At 52.9% G+C, this 20153-nt stretch overlaps 1 protein-coding gene across 4 annotated transcripts in view; it reads right to left on the bottom strand.

Moving 5' to 3' along the window:
• The window catches only part of CACNA1A (calcium voltage-gated channel subunit alpha1 A), a gene marked incomplete at both ends in the record, with an annotated part of 321342 nt that overhangs the window by 22703 nt on the left and 278486 nt on the right, over positions 1-20153 (bottom strand). For all 4 annotated transcript variants that reach the window (XM_079702108.1, XM_079702110.1, XM_079702111.1 and 1 more), the window contains 7 exons: positions 2609-2759; positions 4122-4237; positions 4413-4478; positions 4819-4935; positions 12499-12582; positions 17334-17444; positions 19706-19870. In XM_079702108.1, the coding sequence (XP_079558234.1) occupies positions 2609-2759; positions 4122-4237; positions 4413-4478; positions 4819-4935; positions 12499-12582; positions 17334-17444; positions 19706-19870 (810 nt within the window). The remainder of the gene's footprint in view (positions 1-2608; positions 2760-4121; positions 4238-4412; positions 4479-4818; positions 4936-12498; positions 12583-17333; positions 17445-19705; positions 19871-20153) is intronic.

The raw sequence follows: 20153 nt of genomic DNA, 5'->3' as shown, positions 1-20153 counted from the left end.
TCTAGGTGGTCACAAAGCACCAAACTGATCTCCCTGGCTATGCAGCTGCTTCCCACTAGCTATCTATTTTACATTTGGTAGTGTATATATGTCCATGCTACTCTCACTTCGCCCCAGCTTCCCCTCCCCGCCGTTTCCTCAAGTCCATTCTCTATGTCTGCTAGTGACTTTTTTTTTTTTTTTTTTTGAGGTATGCGGGCCTCTCACTGTTGTGGCCTCTCCTGTTGCGGAGCACAGGCTCTGGACGTGCAGGCTCAGTGGCCATGGCTCATGGGCCCAGCCGCTCCCCGGCATGTGGGATCTTCCCAGACTGGGACACGAACCTGTGTCCCCTGCATCGGCAGGTGGACTCTCAACTACTGTGCCACCAGGGAAGCCCTAGTGACTCTATTTTTAATTCATCATTTCATGATATTGATTGAGCACCTGCTGCGGGCCAGTCACTGTCCTAGGTGTTGGGGATGCAGCAGTGAACTAAACAAAAATTCCTGCCTATGAAGGGCTGATGATCAAGTGTTGTAGATGTCTTCTAGGGTGCCTGCCCTTCCCAGATGGGAAATAGTATAAGACTGTGTCTCCATATGCACCCGAAGCTACTAAGACAAGGGTGGTCATTTGACCAGGAGCTAGGATGGCCCATTCAGACTCTCTTCTGGGAATTTGGAACTGGGCAAGGGACCGTCTAGGTCAATGGCTGTTGACATTGGACTTAGAGGGTGTGTTGCTGTGAGACTTAGGCTGCAAGTCTCTCAGTGTGAGACCAACCGCTGGTCTGAAGAGGGTGGATGTGTTGGGCTTTTGCTGACAGATGCTGGTCCTTGGGTTGAGTTCTGAAAATAACATCTTCCACACTCCCTGGGCAGCTTACATGCTGCCAGTAGGAGCCATGGTTAGGGGGCCAGCCTGGGGAGGAGAGAGAAGGAGGAGAGGAGCTTCCTTCTGCTTCCCACGTGGGTCTGTGTTGTGGGTCGAACTGTGTGCCCCAAAAAGACATGCTCAAATCCTGGCCCCCTGTGCCTGTGAGTGTGACCTTATTTGAAAAAAGGGTCTTTGTGCACGTCATCAAGTTAAGATGAGATCATACTGGATTAAGGTCGGCTAAATTCAATATGACTGCTGTCCCCATAAGAGGGAAATCTGGACACAGACACACACGGAGAAGACCATGTGATGACAGAGGCAGTGATTGGAGTGATGCTGCCACAAACCAAGGAACACCACCTGTGGCCACCAGAAGCTGGAAGAGGCCAGGAAGGATCCTATCCTAGAGGCTCTGGAGGGATCATGACCCTGCCAACACTGTGGTCAGACTTCTAGGCTCCAGAACTGTGAGAGGATAAATTTTTGTTGTTTTAAGCCACCAAGTTTGTGGTTCTTTGTGACAGCAGCCACAGGAAACCGTCTTCAGTTGTCCAGGGGCAGCAGACAGCTAGGGTGCCAGCACTCCCTCAGGGGTGCCAGGGGCAGCTGGGTTGGTTGGTAACACCTTCTTTTCCTTTTTTTTTTTGCGGTACGCGGGCCTCTCACTGTTGTGGCCTCTCCCGTTGCGGAGCACAGGCTCCAGACGCGCAGGCTCAGCGGCCATGGCTCACGGGCCCAGTCGCTCCGCGGCATGTGGGATCTTCCCGGACCGGGGCATGAACCCCTGTCCCCTGCATCGGCAGGCAGACTCTCAACCACTGCGCCACCAGGGAAGCCCCCTTCTTTTCCTTTTAATACCCCATCCCTGGCCTTCCTGCAGTTGTTAATCCCTGGTGACTTCAGTGTTCTCTGTTTGCTCTTTCAAGCCTGTGTAGCCAGTCCCTATATTAAATCCCCTCTGCTTGAAATACCTAGATAGTTTCAGTTCTTCTGACTGTGCTCAAACTGCTCCAGGAAGAGTGGAGAACAAAAAAGATTTGCCGAGATGAGGCCCCAGAGAGAGTGAGAGAGAAAGAGAGAGCAGGATGGAGGTTCCTGATATATATTTTCATTCCTCCTGGTTTCAGTCTTGCAGTGCTTTATATTCTCTGGTCCTAGGAGAGTCCTCCTCTTGGCAAACTTGTCTTTTACTAGTGAAAACCCATTCAGTTTTTTGCAAAGCCCCACAGCTCCCAGAGAATGTTTATGTGGCTGACTTTTTCCTGCCTCCTGATCGTACAGAGGAAGGCACCCACCTTTCAGAGGGCAGATGGGAGTCTCCCACAGCTCAACTAGATGGGTCCTGGGGCCAGCTCTGAGCTCTATTAGTTTTTCCCTCAGTATACCCAGTGGGTCTCAAATGGGGGAGATTCTGCTCCCTCCCCCAGAGGACACTTGATAATGGCTGGAGACATTTTTGGTTGTCACAACTGGGAGTTGTGGTGCATGTGCTACTGGCATCTAGTGGATCAAGGCCAGGGATGCTGTCAAACATCCTAGCATGCACAGAACAACCTCCATCAGAGAATGACGCAGATCCCGATGTCAACAGTGCCGAGGATGAGGAACCCTGGTTAACCTAATCCTGGGCTGGCCCAGAGAAGGCTTGGAGGGAGAAAGTGTGCAACACAGCCACATTCTATAGCATCCACACCCCTGAGAGGGAGCCAGGTCTAGGGAGCCCACCCACACATGTCCACAGACTCACCAGAAATGAGCAGAGGAAGATGAAGGAAACGAAGTAAAAATAGGCAAATTCATTGCCGCACTCATGAGTCAGGATGCCAGAGTTCTTATCACAGGGTTTACCGCTGAGGCAGGAAAGCATGATGTTGTGCCAAGCCTCTCCAGTGGCACTCCTGAGGACAGAGAGGGGGCATCAGGGACCTGGGTACCCAGCTCTGGACACCAGCAACAGCCCCCCCCCCCAGGGAGGCAGAGCATTGAGGTTAAACACTTAAGCTCTGGAGCTGGACTGGTGTTGGTTCAAGTCCCAGGTAAATCACTTTTTTCCTCTTGGAGCTCAGAGAGGGGGATTCTCATCCTTGGCTGCTGTGCATTAAAGCCCAAGGAGAATGTTTTTTAAAAATGCTGATGCCAGTGCCCCATTCCCACAGACTTGGATTTAACTAGTTTGGGATGTGGCCTGGAGACATAGGTATGTTTCAAAAGCTTCCCTCTCTCTAGGTGATTGTCATTTCTTATTTCTTTCTCAGGCTACTCTGCTCCAGGCACACTGGTCTCCTTGCTATCCTCCAACATGAGAGCTATGCTCCTGCCTCAGGGCCTTTGCACTTACTGTACCCTCTACCTGGACTTCCCTTCCCCAGATATCCACATGGCTCCCTCTCTCAACTATTTCTCTCAAATATCACCCTCCTCAAGGGAGGCGTGACCTGTCAGCCTTCCTTTTTTTTTTTTCAGTTGTTACTTGAGAAAAAAATTTAGTGTGACAAAAATATACATAAATGTAATAATTTAAAGCATTTAAGTGTATAATTCAATGGCAATAAGCACATTTACAGTGCCATGCGACCATCACCACTATCCACCTCCAGAACCTTTTTATCATCCCAAACTGAAACATTGTATCCCATTAAACAGCAACTCCCCCATTCCCCTCTCCCAGCCCCTGACAATATTGATTCTAGTTTTTCCCCCTAAGAATTTGCCCATCTTGGGTACCTCAGGTAAGTGGAATCACACATTATTTGTTCTTTTGTGCCTCCATGTCTGTCTTAATCTTGAATTTTATCTCCTTCTAGTATCCGCTATAATTTGATTATTGATTGTCTGCCTCCCCCATGGGAATATAAGCACCCAGAGGGCAGAGAATGTTGTCTCTGCTTTGTTCCCAGTATTTACAGCAGTGCCTGGCACACAATAGGTGCTCAATAAACCTCTGATGAATGAATGAAGGAACCCTACGTGCAGCCAGGATTAAGAATCAAGCCTCAGAGTCTATTCAGAGTCTATAAGCCTTTTTCCTCATCTGCCAGGTGTGGTTGCCAAGAATCCCTCGATAGGATGCTCAGGAGGATTCAGTGAGGCAATGCCTGAAGATGCCTCCCTGTTCACGTCCCAGGGCCTCAGCTCCTGCCCCGCCAGGGTCCCTTGGCCCCCCACGCCCACTCCAAACCTCAGTGGAACAGAAGGTTGAGGGCACGCACCCGCCCCCCCACCCACCAGAAGAGAAGGATGAAACTGTGCCCCCCTCTCACCGGAAGAGAAGCATGAGGGCCTGGAAGAAGGTCCGGAAGTTATTGTGCTCAGTGATTTGGAATTCATCCTCATCACTGTCCTCGTCCTCTACGTCGATGCCAATGTTGCCAAACACCTGGGGAATTAGATGGTGATCACTAGGGGTGGCCACGCCCCCTAGTGGCTCCGGGAAAACTCCACTCAACCTTCAGGGCTGCCTCTCTGAACTGGGCTCCCTTAACCCACCCCCACCTAAGGGCGGTGGCCCTCCTTGGGAGTGCTCTGGGAACATTAGGGGGGCTGGCACTCACCTGCATCCCAATGATGGCGTAGATGAAGAAAAGCATGGCAATCAGCAGACAGACATAGGGCAAGGCCTGGTGGGAAGGAAGGCAATTAATAGTGCTGGGGGCCCCTTATCCACACTGTTTCCTTCATTTGTCCCAGTGCTCCACCCCCATAGGGTGGCCGCATGCTGTGCCAGAGTGGTGCCAGGGTTGGTGGGCCTCTTTGGTGACTCTGGGAGATTCCCCTTGGAGCTCTCAAGACACACCAGGGCAGGAAGTTAGACAAGACCCCTGCATAGAACACATTCTCAGCAAGGTGTATCATAGAGGCATTTCCCCCTGATTTCTAGATTCAGCCAGAGCAGGTTGGGGTGGGGGGATCCTGATATTTCTTCTCAGCCCTGGGCTAGAGGCAGGGGCAGGGGCTCACCTTGAAGGACTGCACAAAGGTCCAGAGAAGAATTCGGATGGTGTAACCCTGACGGAGGAGTTTGATGAGCCGGGCCGCTCGGAAGAGGCGCAGGAAGCTCAGGTTGATGAAGTTATTCTGGGGAGACGGAGAAAGAGGGGTGACCATCCACCCACCCCCAGGGGCTCAGAGCTGTCACCACTCACAGAGGCCCCTACATGAAGCCAACCAATAGGAAAAAGCAAGCCAGACCCCAAATAAAGAGTGAGAGGAGAGAAAGCACTATTAATGCTATGGCGTGGAGGAAAAAATTCGAAAAAACGAAGTGGGGTGTGGGGAGGAGAAAGGGTGAGAGGGAGGAAAAGGCATCAACTCAAAGGCATCAACCCTCCCTGCCATCCCCACCCTCAATGGGGAAAGGAAAGAAAAAAGAAGGAAGAGAAAGGAATGTGGGTGGGTCATCGTGGAAGAAATAACAAAAGAACAAGGAAAAGAAAATATATCCGAATCATCCAATCAGGAAAAATATCGAGATGGTGTTTGTTTCTCCCAACAACCAAATGCACTGAGACAATAGGACACAAGCGGGTCAAGTTGCCGAATCCATCACACGTGTACGATGCACAAACACCAGGGCGGGGTGGGGGCAGCCAGCACGCTCAGGCCTGGTGGACATGTGTGGGTTCCGAGGGCATGTTACACTCCGGGCCAGAAATGCATCTGTCATGGGACTCACCGGGCACCCTGCCCTGCCCTGCTGAGCTGCCCACCCTCTCCTGCCCGCCCTGACCTCACCCCACGGCCAAGAGGAGCAGTGGCTCAAGCCAATTGGAGAAGCGGAAGAGCATCTTTTCTTACCCCCTTGGCGAGCGGGAATGGGGAGGACGGGAGGGAGCTGGGGCTGTTCGGCTGCAGGGCGAGTCCTCGCTGCCCGCTGAGTCGGAGAAGATGCATTTGGGGCCCTTTCCCCCCTCTCAGGGATGGCTTCTCAGCTTCTGGAGCTGGGTGGAGTAGCACGGGACCAGGCCTGCAGGAAGCAGGAAGTACGCAGCGCCCGTGGGTGGGTGAGCTCGCCATCAGCCCAGGCCCACCGAGGGGCTGGTGCTGGGGGCCGGGAGGTGGGGCTGTCCCTGCCCCCAGGACCTCCCTGGGTGGACCCCGCCTCTGCTCAAAGGCCCCCTGTCTAGTCACTGCCTCTACCTCCTCCCTCCCGAACCAGAAGAACCCCAGGTCGGGGTAGGGGTGGGGAGACAGCTATGGAGATGGTGGGTCTTACGTGACTGTCCAGGGGCTTGTCTGCTGGGGCCTCTGGTGGGACCAGATCTGGCCAATGAAACTATTTTGTTGGGCCTGAGCAGTTTTCCTTTAGAAATTAAAAATAGCTCCTAGTGTTTAGAAGTCAGATTTTGCCCCCAAATCTGGCTTTCAGGCAACCCTGAGGCTGCTTCCACTGGTAGCAGTTACTTAAGGCTCGGATGTGCCTGCCCGCCGTGAAGCAGGCCATGTTTTCTCCAGTTTGCCAAGGTTCCCACATACTAGAAATGGAACTGGTTTCCTGGCTTACGGCATCTGCTTGGTCCCCAGAGGCATTTGAGTTTGTGACCCCTGCTTCAGGTAGGCATGGATACCACCACTCATCAGTGGGTTGGAGGCAAAGGGGCCTTAAGGGGACTTGGAGGAGTGCTAGATACAGGCCATGTAGCAACGTTTAAACTGGCCTAGCTCTTACCCTGCAAATGGCACAGGGGCGATCATACAGGTTGCCCCAACAGTCACAGCACCGCTTTCGGTCTCAAGAGTTTGGACAGTGAATTATATGGGCATCCTATGTGGTGGTTCCTGAGGGCTTCCCAGCCACTGGATCGAACTAGCTCTGGCCTGGGAGCTGAGAGACAGAGAGAGGGGTTTCAAGGAATTTCTGAGGTTGGCAAGAGGCCTCTGGGATTTCTGGAAAAGTCTAGGGTGCTCTCTGGGACACATCAGTTGACCCTTAGGCCTCTAGGATGGGGGAGGGGTGTAGGGATCCTACCCTGACCACATTTGGGCCTAACCACTGTGAGAATCTCTCAAGCGCCTCGAATCAACCCCCAAACTCAGCTTGGGTGACAGTCACCCTCCGTGCCCTGTTGACAAGACTCCCAGCCCTGCTTGGCCACCCAGCTCCATCTGGGGACAGGGCTGATGGCCCAGGTGTCCCCAGTCCCCTCCCATCCATCCCCAGATTACAAGCCATCCCTTCACGGGGCAGGGCATAACATGTGGACTCATGCAAAGTCAGGCGGGCCCTGGAAGCAGCCTCTGGGGGCTCGGGGCAGAGCGGGGCGGTAGGGACTGCTACCATGCAGGAGAAAGAAGGGGGGTTTGCAGGGAGACACGTGCAGAGAGCATGCTGCCGTTCTTGGGGCCAGGAAGACAGGAGACACACGGGGAAGTAGGGGTGGAAATGAAAGAGCTCCAGGTGACAGGGCAGGGGAAGGTTCCAGTCTGCCCTCATCCACCCCTCCATCTCTTCCTGGGTTTGCATAGAGTCCTTCAAGTGCTCCCAGAACTTCAGACTTTCTTCTTCCTAGCTTCCATCTTTTTGTCCACAGCCAGGAAGGAATAGCTGTCCTCTCCTCCAACCCTGCCCAGTGCTTCCTGGTTCTAGGCTGAAGGGGAGTGATGTGGGCCCTGGAAGGCTTGCTGTGTTCGGGGGGGTGCGAGTACTCAGAAGGACATGGGGACCACCCTCCTGAGGGCTCCAGAGAAGTCCTGCACCCGCAGACCCCACCTCCAGCCCAGATTTTGCCTCTGCACTCCAGACCCACTAACCCACTGCCTACCTGACTTCTTCTGGGGTGCCCTTCAGGGCACTTCAAGCCCACTGTGCCCACACTTGTGCTATTCCCCTAACCTGGCCCTCTCCTGGCATTCCCTAACTTCCATCTCCCAGTTCAAGGCAGACTCAAGTCCTCCAGGCACCTCTCTCCCCCGAGCCCAGACCCAACCCTTCTCCAGGTCCTGGAGAGATCCCTGCTCAGACGGCCAGTCCTCCCATTGCTCCTGCTTCCTCTGCTGTCATCTCTCCTTGGGATTCCTGGTGCTCACTTCCAGCCCAGCCCACTGCCTGCCCACTCCCTGCTCTGCAGCTGCAGGGTCTGGTCTAACCGCACTTCCGATCACGCCTCCCCTGCTCCAAATCCTCCCAGGCTCCCACAACAAGGCCCCAAGGTCCTGTCCCCTTCTGCCCTCTTCACTTTCTCTGGGTCAGCCTTCCTCTGCTCTTTGCTCCAGCCACACCCTGTCACTTGCAGACCCTGACCCCTGCGTGCTCTGACCTGCCACAGGACTTTTGCACATGCTATCCTGGGCCTCAAATGCCCTTTTGTCCCCCTCTCCACGTTGTTAACGCTGCTCATCCTTCAGCTTGCAACACAGTTACAATTTCAACTGGGTTTCAGGGGTTATTTCCCCAATGCCTGCCTCCCCCCACCTGACTGTAGGTGACACAGGGGGTGGGGGCAGTGATGGTGTCCCCTTCTGCCCAACCCTCCATCTGTGGCACCGAATTGGGGCTCATTAAGTGTTTGGTGGATGAGTGTCTGTGTATGACTAGCAGGGCAGGGATCCCGGTGCAAAGATGCCATTGCGGGTCCTTCAAAGGGGCTCAGAGGATGGTGGGGGAAGGGCAGAGGCAGGTGGGATTTAACAGAGTAAGGAGTGTGCAAGTGTGCAGAGCTGAATAAGTGAGGCGAGGGGGAGATGGACACGGTGCATCCAGGGTGTGGGTGTGGGTTTGCAGGGAGGACGGATATAACAGAAGGGAGGGATAGTGTGTGCATGTGTGTGTGTGTGTGTGTGTGTGTGTGTGTGTGTGTCAGGGGGTGGGGGAGGATCAAGAGAGGGAGATTGCAACAGCAAAAAAAGAGAAAGGGAGAGACAGAGACAGAGAGAAAGAGGCAACGAGACTCAGAGACTGAACAGGATAGAGGACAGAGCACATGTGTTTAGTGACCGTGTCCGGGTTGGGGGAGGGGAACAGGAGTACATGCAGATCAGGGCTCCAGAGAGGGCGTCAGCTGGCCGGTCCATCTGGAAGCAGCCAGACCTGAGTCCTGGCCGTTCAGCCAGCACCGGTTCTGGCCATTCTGAGTCCCCCTCATGTGAGCGTCTTTGCCTGCACATTGCAAGGCCCTCAGACCTCCTCCATCAGACTTGGAGATTTACATCGCTGCTGGTCAAGCCCGAAGAGCTCGTGGGCTTGGAATGGGGTGTGAGGACTGTTGGAGCTTTCCTGGGGCCCCGGGATCCATGGAGTTAGCCAGGGACAGGAGTGGTGTGAGAGAGTGCCTGATGGCTTTGAGTACAGGAATGGGGTGGGAGACTCAGCCAGCCAACCCGTCCCGTTGGAGGTGTTGCATGGGGCAAACCCACCCTTTTCTCTGCAGAAGACACAAGCCAACCCAAACAGAAAACCCTAATTCAGAACCCAATACCAACCAGAGGAAGAGAGGCTGCAGGAACAAGGAAGGGGGGGGGCGGGTCGGGAGGGTTTGGAGAGATGGGCAGACGTAGCGGGGTGGGGATAGGGGGTTGCATCAGGCAATCCAAGTTTAGAAAGCCCAGGGCGTGACATGCAATGCTGATGCGAGAAGATGCGTTCACAGTTAATGTAAGGCATTTAGACTTCAGAAAGAAGTAAGACCAACCGGATTCTAGATGCAGATGTTGAAGATGGAGGGGGAGCAGGCGGGCAGGGGCAGTTGGGGAGGCGTGTTCAGCGTTTTTTAGGTTGATTTGTAACCAGTGCCAAAAAAACCCATGGGTTTCGGTTCCCCGGGCGGGGAGTGGGGGTGGTGGTGGTGGGTTGGGAGATAGTCATTGGTGTATGAACACACAGACCACGTCATGGATGAACAAATGAATTTCATAGTGCATTTTGATTGGATGAGTTTTTCAGACGGCGTTGTGCCAATATACAGTTTAAAGAGCAGGCATGAAAAGAGACAAGACAAGAAACACAGTCATTATCCATCGCACGCAGGGCAAACCCACGTCACCCCAGCCACTTGTGGGTGGCAGCGGAGGCCCGGTGGGCCTCGTACCCTCTCCCCCTCCCCTGAAACCCTGGGGCCTTGCCCTCCCAATGGTCTGGCTCCCCTTCCCTCAGCCTGGCTCAGCTCTGTCTGGCCTCAGACTTAGTGGGCTTACCTGGGAGGCAGAAAAGGGGCTGCTGAGGGCTCCTTGCCTAGCAGGGCAAACCTTCCCCACCTCCAGGTCGGGCGTTTATCCTCCTAAAAGGGTCCAAATGCCCACCCTCTAGCTTTCCTGCCAAATGATTATAATTCAGGGCTGAGGGGCTGCCTAACAAACCGCAATCCAAGTACGTTCACAGTAATAACAGCAATAGCAATAATAATAACCACAATTCGTGAACTAATTCCTGGCAGGTTCTGTGCCAAGCACTTTACGTCAATCGCTCTGATTTGTTCAAAGTTGCCATCTCTTGCCCTAGAATGTCAGCTTTCTGGGGGCAGGCATTCTTGTCTGTTTTGCTTTGTTCCCGGCACCTCGAACAATGCCTGGCATACAGCAGGTGCTTAATGCATGCTTCTATGAATGCATGAATGAATGTGAGGCTTGCAAGGGTCTGAGGAGGCTGGTTATGAAGGCTAGTCCCAAATACAGGATGAGAAAAGGTAATACAAGTTACCCAGGGTCAAACAGCTCATAGGGTAGGGCTGTTTGACTCCCGCAATAGTCCTGATATCCCTGAATTGGATTCCGTGCCCCATTCTCCTGCCCCATCCTCCTGCCTTCCCATATCTTGCAGCCAGGAGAACAAGCCGTTGGGGTCCAGTCCTACAGATCTCTTACTGGCAACTAGAGCTTCAATCATCTTCCTCTACCTGCCCTACTGGGCTGGTGGGTCACCCCTTCTCAACTCTTGACCCAGAGGGATATTGGTTCAAGGCTGTCTTGTCTTCAGCTGGATGGCAAGAAATTTTGACTGCCAGGAGAAGCTCCAGATCTCTTAGAAACTTAGGACAGAAGATGAGGTCTAAGCTCTGGCCCTCTGCCAGGGGACAGTGGCCAGGTGGGGGCACCCCAATGGGGATAGCCCACAGCTGGGCATGACCTCTCTAGAGGAAGGTGTCAGGGGTGAGACGGGGGAAGGGGAACTTCTAGTTCACTGAAGCTGAAGGCAAAGAATTGTGGCCAGGATACCACTTGGGTGGGGGTATGGGGGATGCGTCAGAGAATGGCCCCTCTTCTGTGTAGCTTCCCAATCCTATCAGGCTTCCAGGATAGAAGAGTGGGCCAATTGATCCCTTTGTTGCTGGGAGCTCAGTTAGGGACGCCCCAGGGAACACCAGTGTGCCCTCAGGAGTCACCAGGTCTGGCTGCATGACTTTAAGTAGGTCCCTCCTTCTCCTCAGCATTGAGCATCAGTTTCCTCATCTGTGAAATGGGGAAACACCCTCTTCTTCGGGCCCCACCCCACCCAGATCTATTCTCTGTTCTCCTCTGCCTGTTCTGAGCATCGCCCTGGCTCTCTGGCCTTCTGGCTCCTTTCTGGCTGGGCTTGGCCAAGGGAAGTGGCTGGCAGGAGATAGAGGGTGGGAGGAGAGAAAGGTAGGGGCATTTCTCCCCCGATGCTTCATGCCTGCTTTGGCCCTGTCTCTGGCAGGAGCTCTGTCCCTCCATGTTCACAGCTCCCACCAGGCGGCCCCTCTCTGACTTCAGCACCTGGGCAGGTAACAGCTCCCCATGGTGGTTGGGTGCTGGGCCCCTTCCCCTCCGCTCTGTGAATAGTCTCTGCTTTTCGATCCCTTCAGTTGAACCCTCTAAAGGAATTCTTTTATATGCTGAGCCCCTGACCTGTACCACGAGCTAATCCACGTAAAACGCTTGGCACAGTGCCTGGCCGTCCCTGTCAGCTTTTATTATTGTTATTATGACAAGGTTGTTACCACCCCCGGCCCTTGGCTCTGACACTCTTTGCCCTTTTGCTTCGCCTGTGAGGACCTCTTATCCTCCCCACAGCCTCCCGAGGGCCCTCAAGCCTAGGCTCACTGGCAAATGGCCAGGGAGGGGGTGTGGGGCAGGAGCTCTGGGACCTGTGTCTTCCAGACAATGTGGCCCTGTGAGGGGCCACCACAGCGAGGTCCAGCGACCCCCCACACACACTTTGAGAACCTCCCAGGCCTGGGGATAGAGGAAGACACATGTCCCAGGGACCCTCCTAAGGTCCTGGGAATGGTGTCCCCCCATTAACCCAAGGGCCATGGCCCCCTCCTCCCCGTGAGCCAGAACATGGTTAGTTCAAGCAGAATGGACTTGAAGCTGGTTCCCTCTGGGCCCCCAACACTGTGTAGTGTTTGGGGGGTGGGGCTCAGCCTTGGGATCCTTTAAGTGTCTCAGTTTTCTCAATGAGCTCATCCACATTATTTAATCATAAGTCGGTAGCCAAGAGGCAGGGAAGTTCACATTGCAGCGCTAGCTCCATGGCGGTGGCTTCGGACATCCCCATCTCCCTGCATCACCCTCCTGAGGGGCTGCCCTTGCTCCCAGGGGCCCCACTTCTCCCTCTTTGGTCATGGTCAAGTGCTGGCTTGAGCCAGCTGTGGCTGTCGGGACCCACTGATTCTTGATGACCTCTTCCTCGCCCCTCCCAGCTGAGCCAGGAACTGCCCAGAGAGAAGCTGGCGGGAAACTTACCCCAAACTCAGTCACCAGGATGTCGGTGATGCTGCCCAGAACAGTCACAAAGTCGAAGATGTTCCAGGCATCGCGGAAATAATTCTAGAATGGGGACCCACAAGATAGAGATGGCAACATAGGGCTCTGTGGCTGGCCCCCAAGTCCAGCCCAGGGGGCCCATTAGGGGCACAGCTGCAGACCAGTCAGGTGCCCGGGACAGTTACAGTCATTCAAACAGCAAAATGTTGCTGGATGGACTTCTCAGTATCACCTGTTCTGAGTCCCCCCTCCCTGGAACCCCCCAGCCTTCCCACGGCTTGCTTGGCCCCAGAGGGGGGCCTCCGGGCGCCGCTTCAGCTCTATTGTGGGGGAGGGCTGCCTTTCTGGGCTGTGCCCTGTTTCTCCAACAGTTCCAAGGGCTCTCTGAGACCTTGGATGCTGCATAAATGACGTCACTGGGATCCTCATGAAGACCCTCGGAAGGAAGGTTTATCACCATTTTATACTAGGCGACTGGGGCTCAGAGAGCTAAGATGCTCACCTCAGGCAGCATAGAGGTGAAGAGTCAGGATTTGAACCCAGGTCTGGGCAAGCCCAGAGTCTATGGACAGGACCCTGCTGAATCAGGACCATGCTTATAGCACACTTGCTAAGACAGCAGCCTCTGGGTTCACATGCCAGCTCTGCTACCATCCAGCTGTGTGGCTGTGGGTCAGTGACTTAACCTCTCTGTGCCTCCATTTCCTAATCTGGAGAAGGGGGTTAGGAACAAGGGTGCAGAGGCCTTCTGGGCATACACGAGGCTACACTTCCTAGCCCCCCTGTGGTTAGATAAGGTTGTGTGTCTAGTTACAGCCAATGGGTTGCGAACAGAGGCAGTGGGAGTCACTTTCTGGCCAGTGCAGGACCCGCCAGAACTCTCTCAACCCTGGACCTGGTGACCAGTAATGTTCCAGATGACGGCTGCTCAGTGAGCCCGGGTCTCTGAGTAAACCCTTTGTTGACTGGAGCAACAAAGTGGTGTTTGTTAACACAGCTTAACTTGAGCTATCCTGACTGGTATATCCCTGGGCTGGGTTCTGGCTCAAGTGAGACACACAGGTATAGTATGCTGTTGTGAAAATACTGAAATATTGGGACTTCCTGGTGGCGCAGTGGTTAAGACTCCACGCTCCCAATGCAGGGGGCCTGGGTTCAATTCCTGGTCAGGGAATTAGATCCCACATGCATGCCGCAACTAAGAGTTTGCATGCCACAACTAAGGAGCCCGCCTGCCACAACTAAGACCCGGTGCAACCAAATAAATAAATAAATATTAAAAAAAATACTGAAATATTTCACACAGTTTGAGCCCACAACAAGTAGCACCCCTGCCTGGATCTAAGGGTCTGGCTCAAATAGACGGCCCTTCCCTTAAGGCTTGGTGGGACCCATGCTAAACACAGGCCTTCCCAGCAACCTCACAAAAGCAGAGGCCAGATCGGGGCTTGGGCCCCATTCTCAGCAGTCATTTCTCCCCTGAGCACCTGACCCAGCGGCAGCCCCTCTGCCTCACAGAGAAGGACACAGGCTTTGGATCTGTGCTTCCCAGGATCAAATTCTTTTAGCATGTACGAATCAAATGTCCTCGGAGTTGGACTGCTTGGGCCTCAGGGCCCTCTTCTGGAAGATAAAGGTATAACAACAATCTGATGAATGTGAGTCACTGAGTGTGGGGTTTGGTATATAGTAGGTGCTCAATAGATGGATGTTGTTTTATGGTTGTCTAAAAGGAGTTCAGGTTCCACTGGCACTTTTTGGTATTTTAGCAGGTGCTGTTGGGGCCCTAGCCATATCCCCTCATTTTTTTTTTTTTTGCGATACATGGGCCTCTCACTGTTGTGGCCTCTCCCTCTGCAGAGCACAGGCTCTGGACGCGCAGGCTCAGCAGCCATGGCTCACGGGCCCAGCCGCTCCGCGGCACGTGGGATCCTCCCGGACCGGGGCACGAACCCGTGTCCCCTGCATCGGCAGGCGGACCCCCAACCACTGCGCCACCAGGGAAGCCCCCCCTCATATTTTGACTGTGTACCCTTGTTACTCTGCCCAGGGACTTTCTCTAGCTGCATAGGGGAATTAACAGCCCCTCTGGGAGCAACCCTTGACTATGACAGATGGGCACTGGAGGATAAATACTCCAGCTCCCCACCATGGGTGACATGACCTGCGTATGTGCTGTCTGCTGTACCCCAGAGGTCCTCCATGGAACTGCACCCCAGTTATACCCATAGGGAAGCTGCTCACCAACATACCCTGTACTGGCTGCCTTCCCTTCCCTGTCTCACACCCTCTTTCCCCTACGGGGCTTCCTGGAGTCACCTCCCAGATAAATTCCTTGCATTCAAGCTTGTCTCAGGCTCTACCTCTAGGGGAGCACAAACGAGGACAACTTTATAGGTGTTTGGCTACAGGCCTCAAGCCCCTGGATAGCCCCTCTATCATTTAAACTCCACATGGGGAACTTGGGGCTTCATCTAAAACCGAAGGGGGAGGCGTAGTGCAGAGCCCTGCAGGATTGTCAGGGGTGGAGGAGATGGAGTCCCAGCCCCTGGCAGAATGCATCACTTCACCACCAGAACATTGACTGGGAATGAAAAAAAATTGCAAGACAGCTGCATTGGGCAGGGCTTGTGCCTGGGCTCATGCGCACACCCCCTTCAGCCCTGGGAGGCTGGATGTGTCATCCTCCCATCTTGTAGATGTATACATAGGAGCAAAGAGGCCAAGTGCCTTGCTTGCGGTCACATAGCTAGAAAGGGTCTGAGGCAGGATTCACACCCAGGCATGGGTACTCGAGAGCCTGAGTTCTTCCCGGTACATGTTCTGTGACCCGTTACGGGTCACACAGACCATAGGTGGCATCCCCAGGACTGGAACTCTGAGTTGGTGCAATTGCCCTGACTGCAGGGTGCCTCCCCCTGCCTGGCTGGTCCTCAATGCAGGGCCCAATGGCCCAGGCCGTATGTTGGGTTCCCCTGGGTGTCCTCATGAAAAATACAGATTCAGGGGCTTCCCTGGTGGTGCAGTGGTTGAGAGTCTGCCTGCCAATGCAGGGGACACAGGTTCGAGCCCTGGTCTGGGAGGATCCCACATGGCGCGGAGCAACTGGGCCCATGAGCCACAACGACAGAGCCTGCGCATCTGGAGCCTGTGCTCCGCAACGAGAGGCCGCGATAGTGAGAGGCCCGCGCACCGCGATGAAGAGTGGCCCCTGCTTGCCGCAACTGGAGAAAGCCCTCGCACAGAAACGAAGACCCAACACAGCCAAAAATAATAAATTAATAAATGAATTAAAAAAAAAAAAGCTGACGCAGCCACAGATAAAATAAAAATAAATTAAAAAAAAACAGATTCAGGGGCTCCCACCCCACCAAATGAATAAGGATCTCTTGAGGTGGGTCTGGGGCATCATTCAACTTTAAGTGCTTCTGACGGGTTGCAGGCTTGGTAGCCACTGCTTTGGAGGAGAAAGGTCAGGTGATGAGCTTTATTGTAACACTTTCTGGTATTTATTGAGTGCTTGCAACATGTCAGGCTTGGACCTTCAGTCTCCAGACACACATTATTTGCATTTGGGGTTTGCAAGAGCTCTTTCGAGGGAGAGGCAGAGGATGGGCCTTTCTTGCAATGGAGGAGAGAGAGGTGAGGTGACACAGCCTGAATACGATTGGACTCGAGGTCTCTCTGGTGCCAAAGCCGACAGCTTTTACCACCTTGGGAAGCCGAGGTATGACCCCAGCCTCGGTCTGCTGACACCACGGGCTGTAGGTCATTCTCTTCAGAGAGGTGGGCTAAGCATATCCTCAGGTCCTTTACAGTCAGGCCTCTGTATCCACGGGTCCCACATCTGTGGATTTAACCAATTGCCAATCAAATTGGTTGACTCCGTGGATGCAGAACCTGTGGATATGGAGGGCTGACTTACCTGCAACCTCTGGGATGCGATATGAGATCATCTGATTTTTATCAGTGACACAGATCATATTGGTAATCCTGCGGGGGTTTGCTGTCTACTTTCAGGATGGAAAGAAAAGCAAAAGTCCAGTTAGCAGCTGGTGAAAAATAAAGATGTAATTGTTTTCACCTCTTATTTCCTGGGCTCCCTCACCCCACCCTACATCCATAGATCCCTTAGGGGGTCAATGGGCCTCAGGTTAAGACCACTTGCACTAGTGGGAGACGAAATCAAGTTAGTAGGTCATGAACTGCATTAAGAAAGGAGGGGCGTGAGTTCCCTGGCGGTCCAGTGGTTAAGACTCTGCGTTTCCACTGCAGGGAGCGTGGGTTTGATCTCTGGTCAGGGAACTAAGATTCCAAGTGCCATGCCATGCGGCCGGGGGCGGGGAAAGAAAAGCGGGAGGTAGGGGGGACATGGAATCAAGGAGATAGACAACTTCAGAGTATAGGGCATGTGCTAAGGGGAGATACAGATTCTGTGAATATTTCATTTTGGTTGTCTGTTTGTACGTCTGAGTACTGGGCTCCACTGCAAAATGTATTTCTTACTGCGATTGTGGCTAGAACAGTTTGAATGCTATGGACTTGCCTGTCTGGATCTCAGTTTCCTTGTCTGCAAAATGAATCATTACCCCTCTCATCGCATCATCTAATAATAGATATGCGCCTGACACAGAGTTTGGTGTTACTTGGTAAGTACAAGAACGCCTAAGTAGAATCTGTGCACGTTGGAGGGATGCTCAAGTCACCATTGGGGTTGGGGGCAGAGGGGTCAGGTGGGGAGACCACCACCCAGCACCCAGTGCCCCTCTGGGCTTTCCCTTAACCCACAGCTCTAGCTCCAAGGCTGGACTTACCAGAATCCCAAAAGCCATGACTTTGAGAAGACATTCCAGAGAGAAGAGGGAAGTGAAGACAATGTTGAATACCCTCAGGGCATTTTCATAAGCAACAGAGGCCCCGTAGAACTAGAGAAGAAAGGAAGAAGAGCAGTGGGGTCAGTGGGCACAGTGTCGAGGACCAGGGCTGGGGTGGCTCCGTGGCTGCCCTTTCCCTGGGGCAGGCAGGACTCGGACACTTGGTTTCCCTACTGATGTCTTGTGGAGCCAGCCCGGGCCGCAAGCTCTTTACTGGTTGGGCTACTCTTTTCAGGTCAAAACAAAAATTCCTTTCTTGAGTCCTATCTTAGCAGCTGAGATCCCGGGAGAGCCTGGCCCTATTGATGGGCCTCCTGATGGGATGCAGGATGTCTACAGCATCCTCTTTACAGTCATTTCTTTTTTATTTTCTTTCCAGATGTCTTTTTTAATTCTTACCTGTTACACTCCTATGAGACCACTTCCCAGACCAAGGTGCAGAACATTTCCAGCACCCCTCCCAAAAGTTTTCACGCACCCCTTCCCAGTTGATAACACCCCCCCCCCAGAGGTAACCGCTATTCTGACTCTCGCCCAAACTAATCAGATTTGAACCAATAACCTTTAAATCTAACTACCAGGTTACAGGAAACCCAGCAGATGGAGGAAACCAATGCACCCAGAGGTGGGACAGTTTTCATTCAACTCATCTGGTTTCCTCAAAAAGTTAACAGCGCGGGGTGGTGGGGGGTCGGGGGTGTGGCAGAGGACAGAGATTTAAAAACAAAAAACTGGAGACCATGTGTAGCCATTTAGATCTTGGCTCAAAAAACAACTTACTGTAAAAGACGTTTTGGGGACAATTCAATATGGATCTTATGGTGTTAAGACTAATCTTGTCAAGCATAAGAACATGCAGGAAAATGTTCTGATTACTTTGGAAAGCACACTGAAGAATTTAAGCGTGAAATAGTGTGGTGTCTGTCATTTAAAACACTTTAAAAAATAGATGAAATGTCCAGAATAGGTACATCCATAGAACACAGATTAGTGGTTGCCAGGGGCTGGGGGAAGGGGGATAGGGAGTCACTGGTAATGGGGATGGGTTTCCTTTTCGGGTGATGGAAATGTTCCAGAAACAGATAGGGGTGGTGGTTGCACAACATCGTGAATGTACCAAATGCCACTGAATTGTACGCTTTAAAATGGTTAACTGTAGGTTATGTGAATTTCACCTCAATTTTTAAAAAATGAGAAAAAAAACAGATGAAGCAAACACAGCAGAATGTTCCAAATGGGTAACTCTGGGTGATGGAGAATGGGTATTCACAAGCGCCTGGATACTCAGGATGTGGTCCAGGGACCTGCAGCATCCGCATCACCGGGATGCTGGTTAGAATTGTGGAGTCCCAGACCCACCCAGACCTGCTGAACCAGAATCTGCATTTTCACAAGATGCCCAGCTGATCTGTGAGCAGTTTGAGAAGGGCTGTGCTGTTCTATCTTTCTCTCTTCTGTTTGTTTGAAACTGTTATGATCCTAACAATGAAAAGACAAAGCACTTGCTTATGGAGATGAATTTTCAGGTGAATACAGGCACTGCTTTTTTACCAGTTCAAAAAATCAACAGCTAAGTTTGTTGAGTGCTTTTAAGAATTGAGAAATGTGCTAACGTCTTTGCAGGAACTTTCTTATTCAATCCTAATCCCCACTGGGGGCAAGGAACGTGCTATTATTATCCTTCCCATTTTATTGACAGGGAAACTGAGGCCCTGAGATGCCACTGGTCACTAGTGCAAGGTTAAATGGTGAATTAAATGGCAGAGCTGGGCTCAAATTCAGGCTTTTGGTCTCCAAAGCACAGGATGAAAGGTTTTGACTTTTCACCCTGAAGAGGCTCCACGGCCCCGAGGCTCGCAGGGTCTTTACCTGCCCTTCTTTTCTCATTTCTTTCATCAAACATTTATCAAGGGGCTCTTGTTCCCTCTGAGTTAGGCCCTCTCTGAACCCCTGAAATTCAGGGGTGATCAGTACTTGTCTGGCCCCTCGGAGCTCACAGGCAGGTGGTAGACGATCAGGCAACCCAACACTGATATCGTGGTATGTGAGATAACAGACAGGATGCTTGCAGACACCTCATGTGGTCCTGGGAGGTCAGGGAAGGCTTCCTAGAGGAAGGGCTCTGCAGGGGCAGCTGGAAGGGGCTGGCCAAAGTGGTGGGAACCGTGTGTCAGGCAGAGGGGACAACAGGAACAGGGGCTTGGTGGTGACACAGAGTGTGGTCTGCCTGGGAAACCCGTAGCCGGTTCTGTTTTGCGTGGGGCAGGGGTGCGGTGGGGATTAAGCAGTGCCTGGGGGGAGGGGGGACTCACCTTCATCATGAGGACGATGGTGTTGAGGGCGATCATGGCCATGATGGTGTACTCGAAAGGCGGGGACACCACGAACTGCCACATGCGGTATTGGAAACTCTGCTTGTTCTGGGGCATGTGTCGGGTCAGGGGTTTAGCGCTGATGGCGAAGTCAATGCAGGCCCTCTGCGGGACAGAGTGCAGCAGTGTGAGGGCCTGAGGCAGGAGAGAGGCGGCTGGACACCCAGCACCCCCTATCTCATTCGATGCAGCTCTTCTGCACGTCTGCCTGGATGTCTGCCTCTCTTGCCCACCCCACACCCCCCATAAGCTCCTAGCCATGAATGTTTTCTTCTCCTGACAGCTACAGATCCTTGAGAAATTACCATCGGCCAAACTTTGTGCTGACACTCCTCCGTTATCTCATTGAATCCCCTTAGCAAACATGATCAATGGGTACTATCAGTAG

Source organism: Hyperoodon ampullatus, assembly GCF_949752795.1.
Source record: "Hyperoodon ampullatus genome assembly, chromosome: 4".
Classification (NCBI taxonomy): domain Eukaryota; kingdom Metazoa; phylum Chordata; class Mammalia; order Artiodactyla; family Ziphiidae; genus Hyperoodon; species Hyperoodon ampullatus.
The sequence above is the reverse complement of the archived record's forward strand: the minus strand, read 5'-3'. Positions and strand labels throughout refer to the sequence as shown.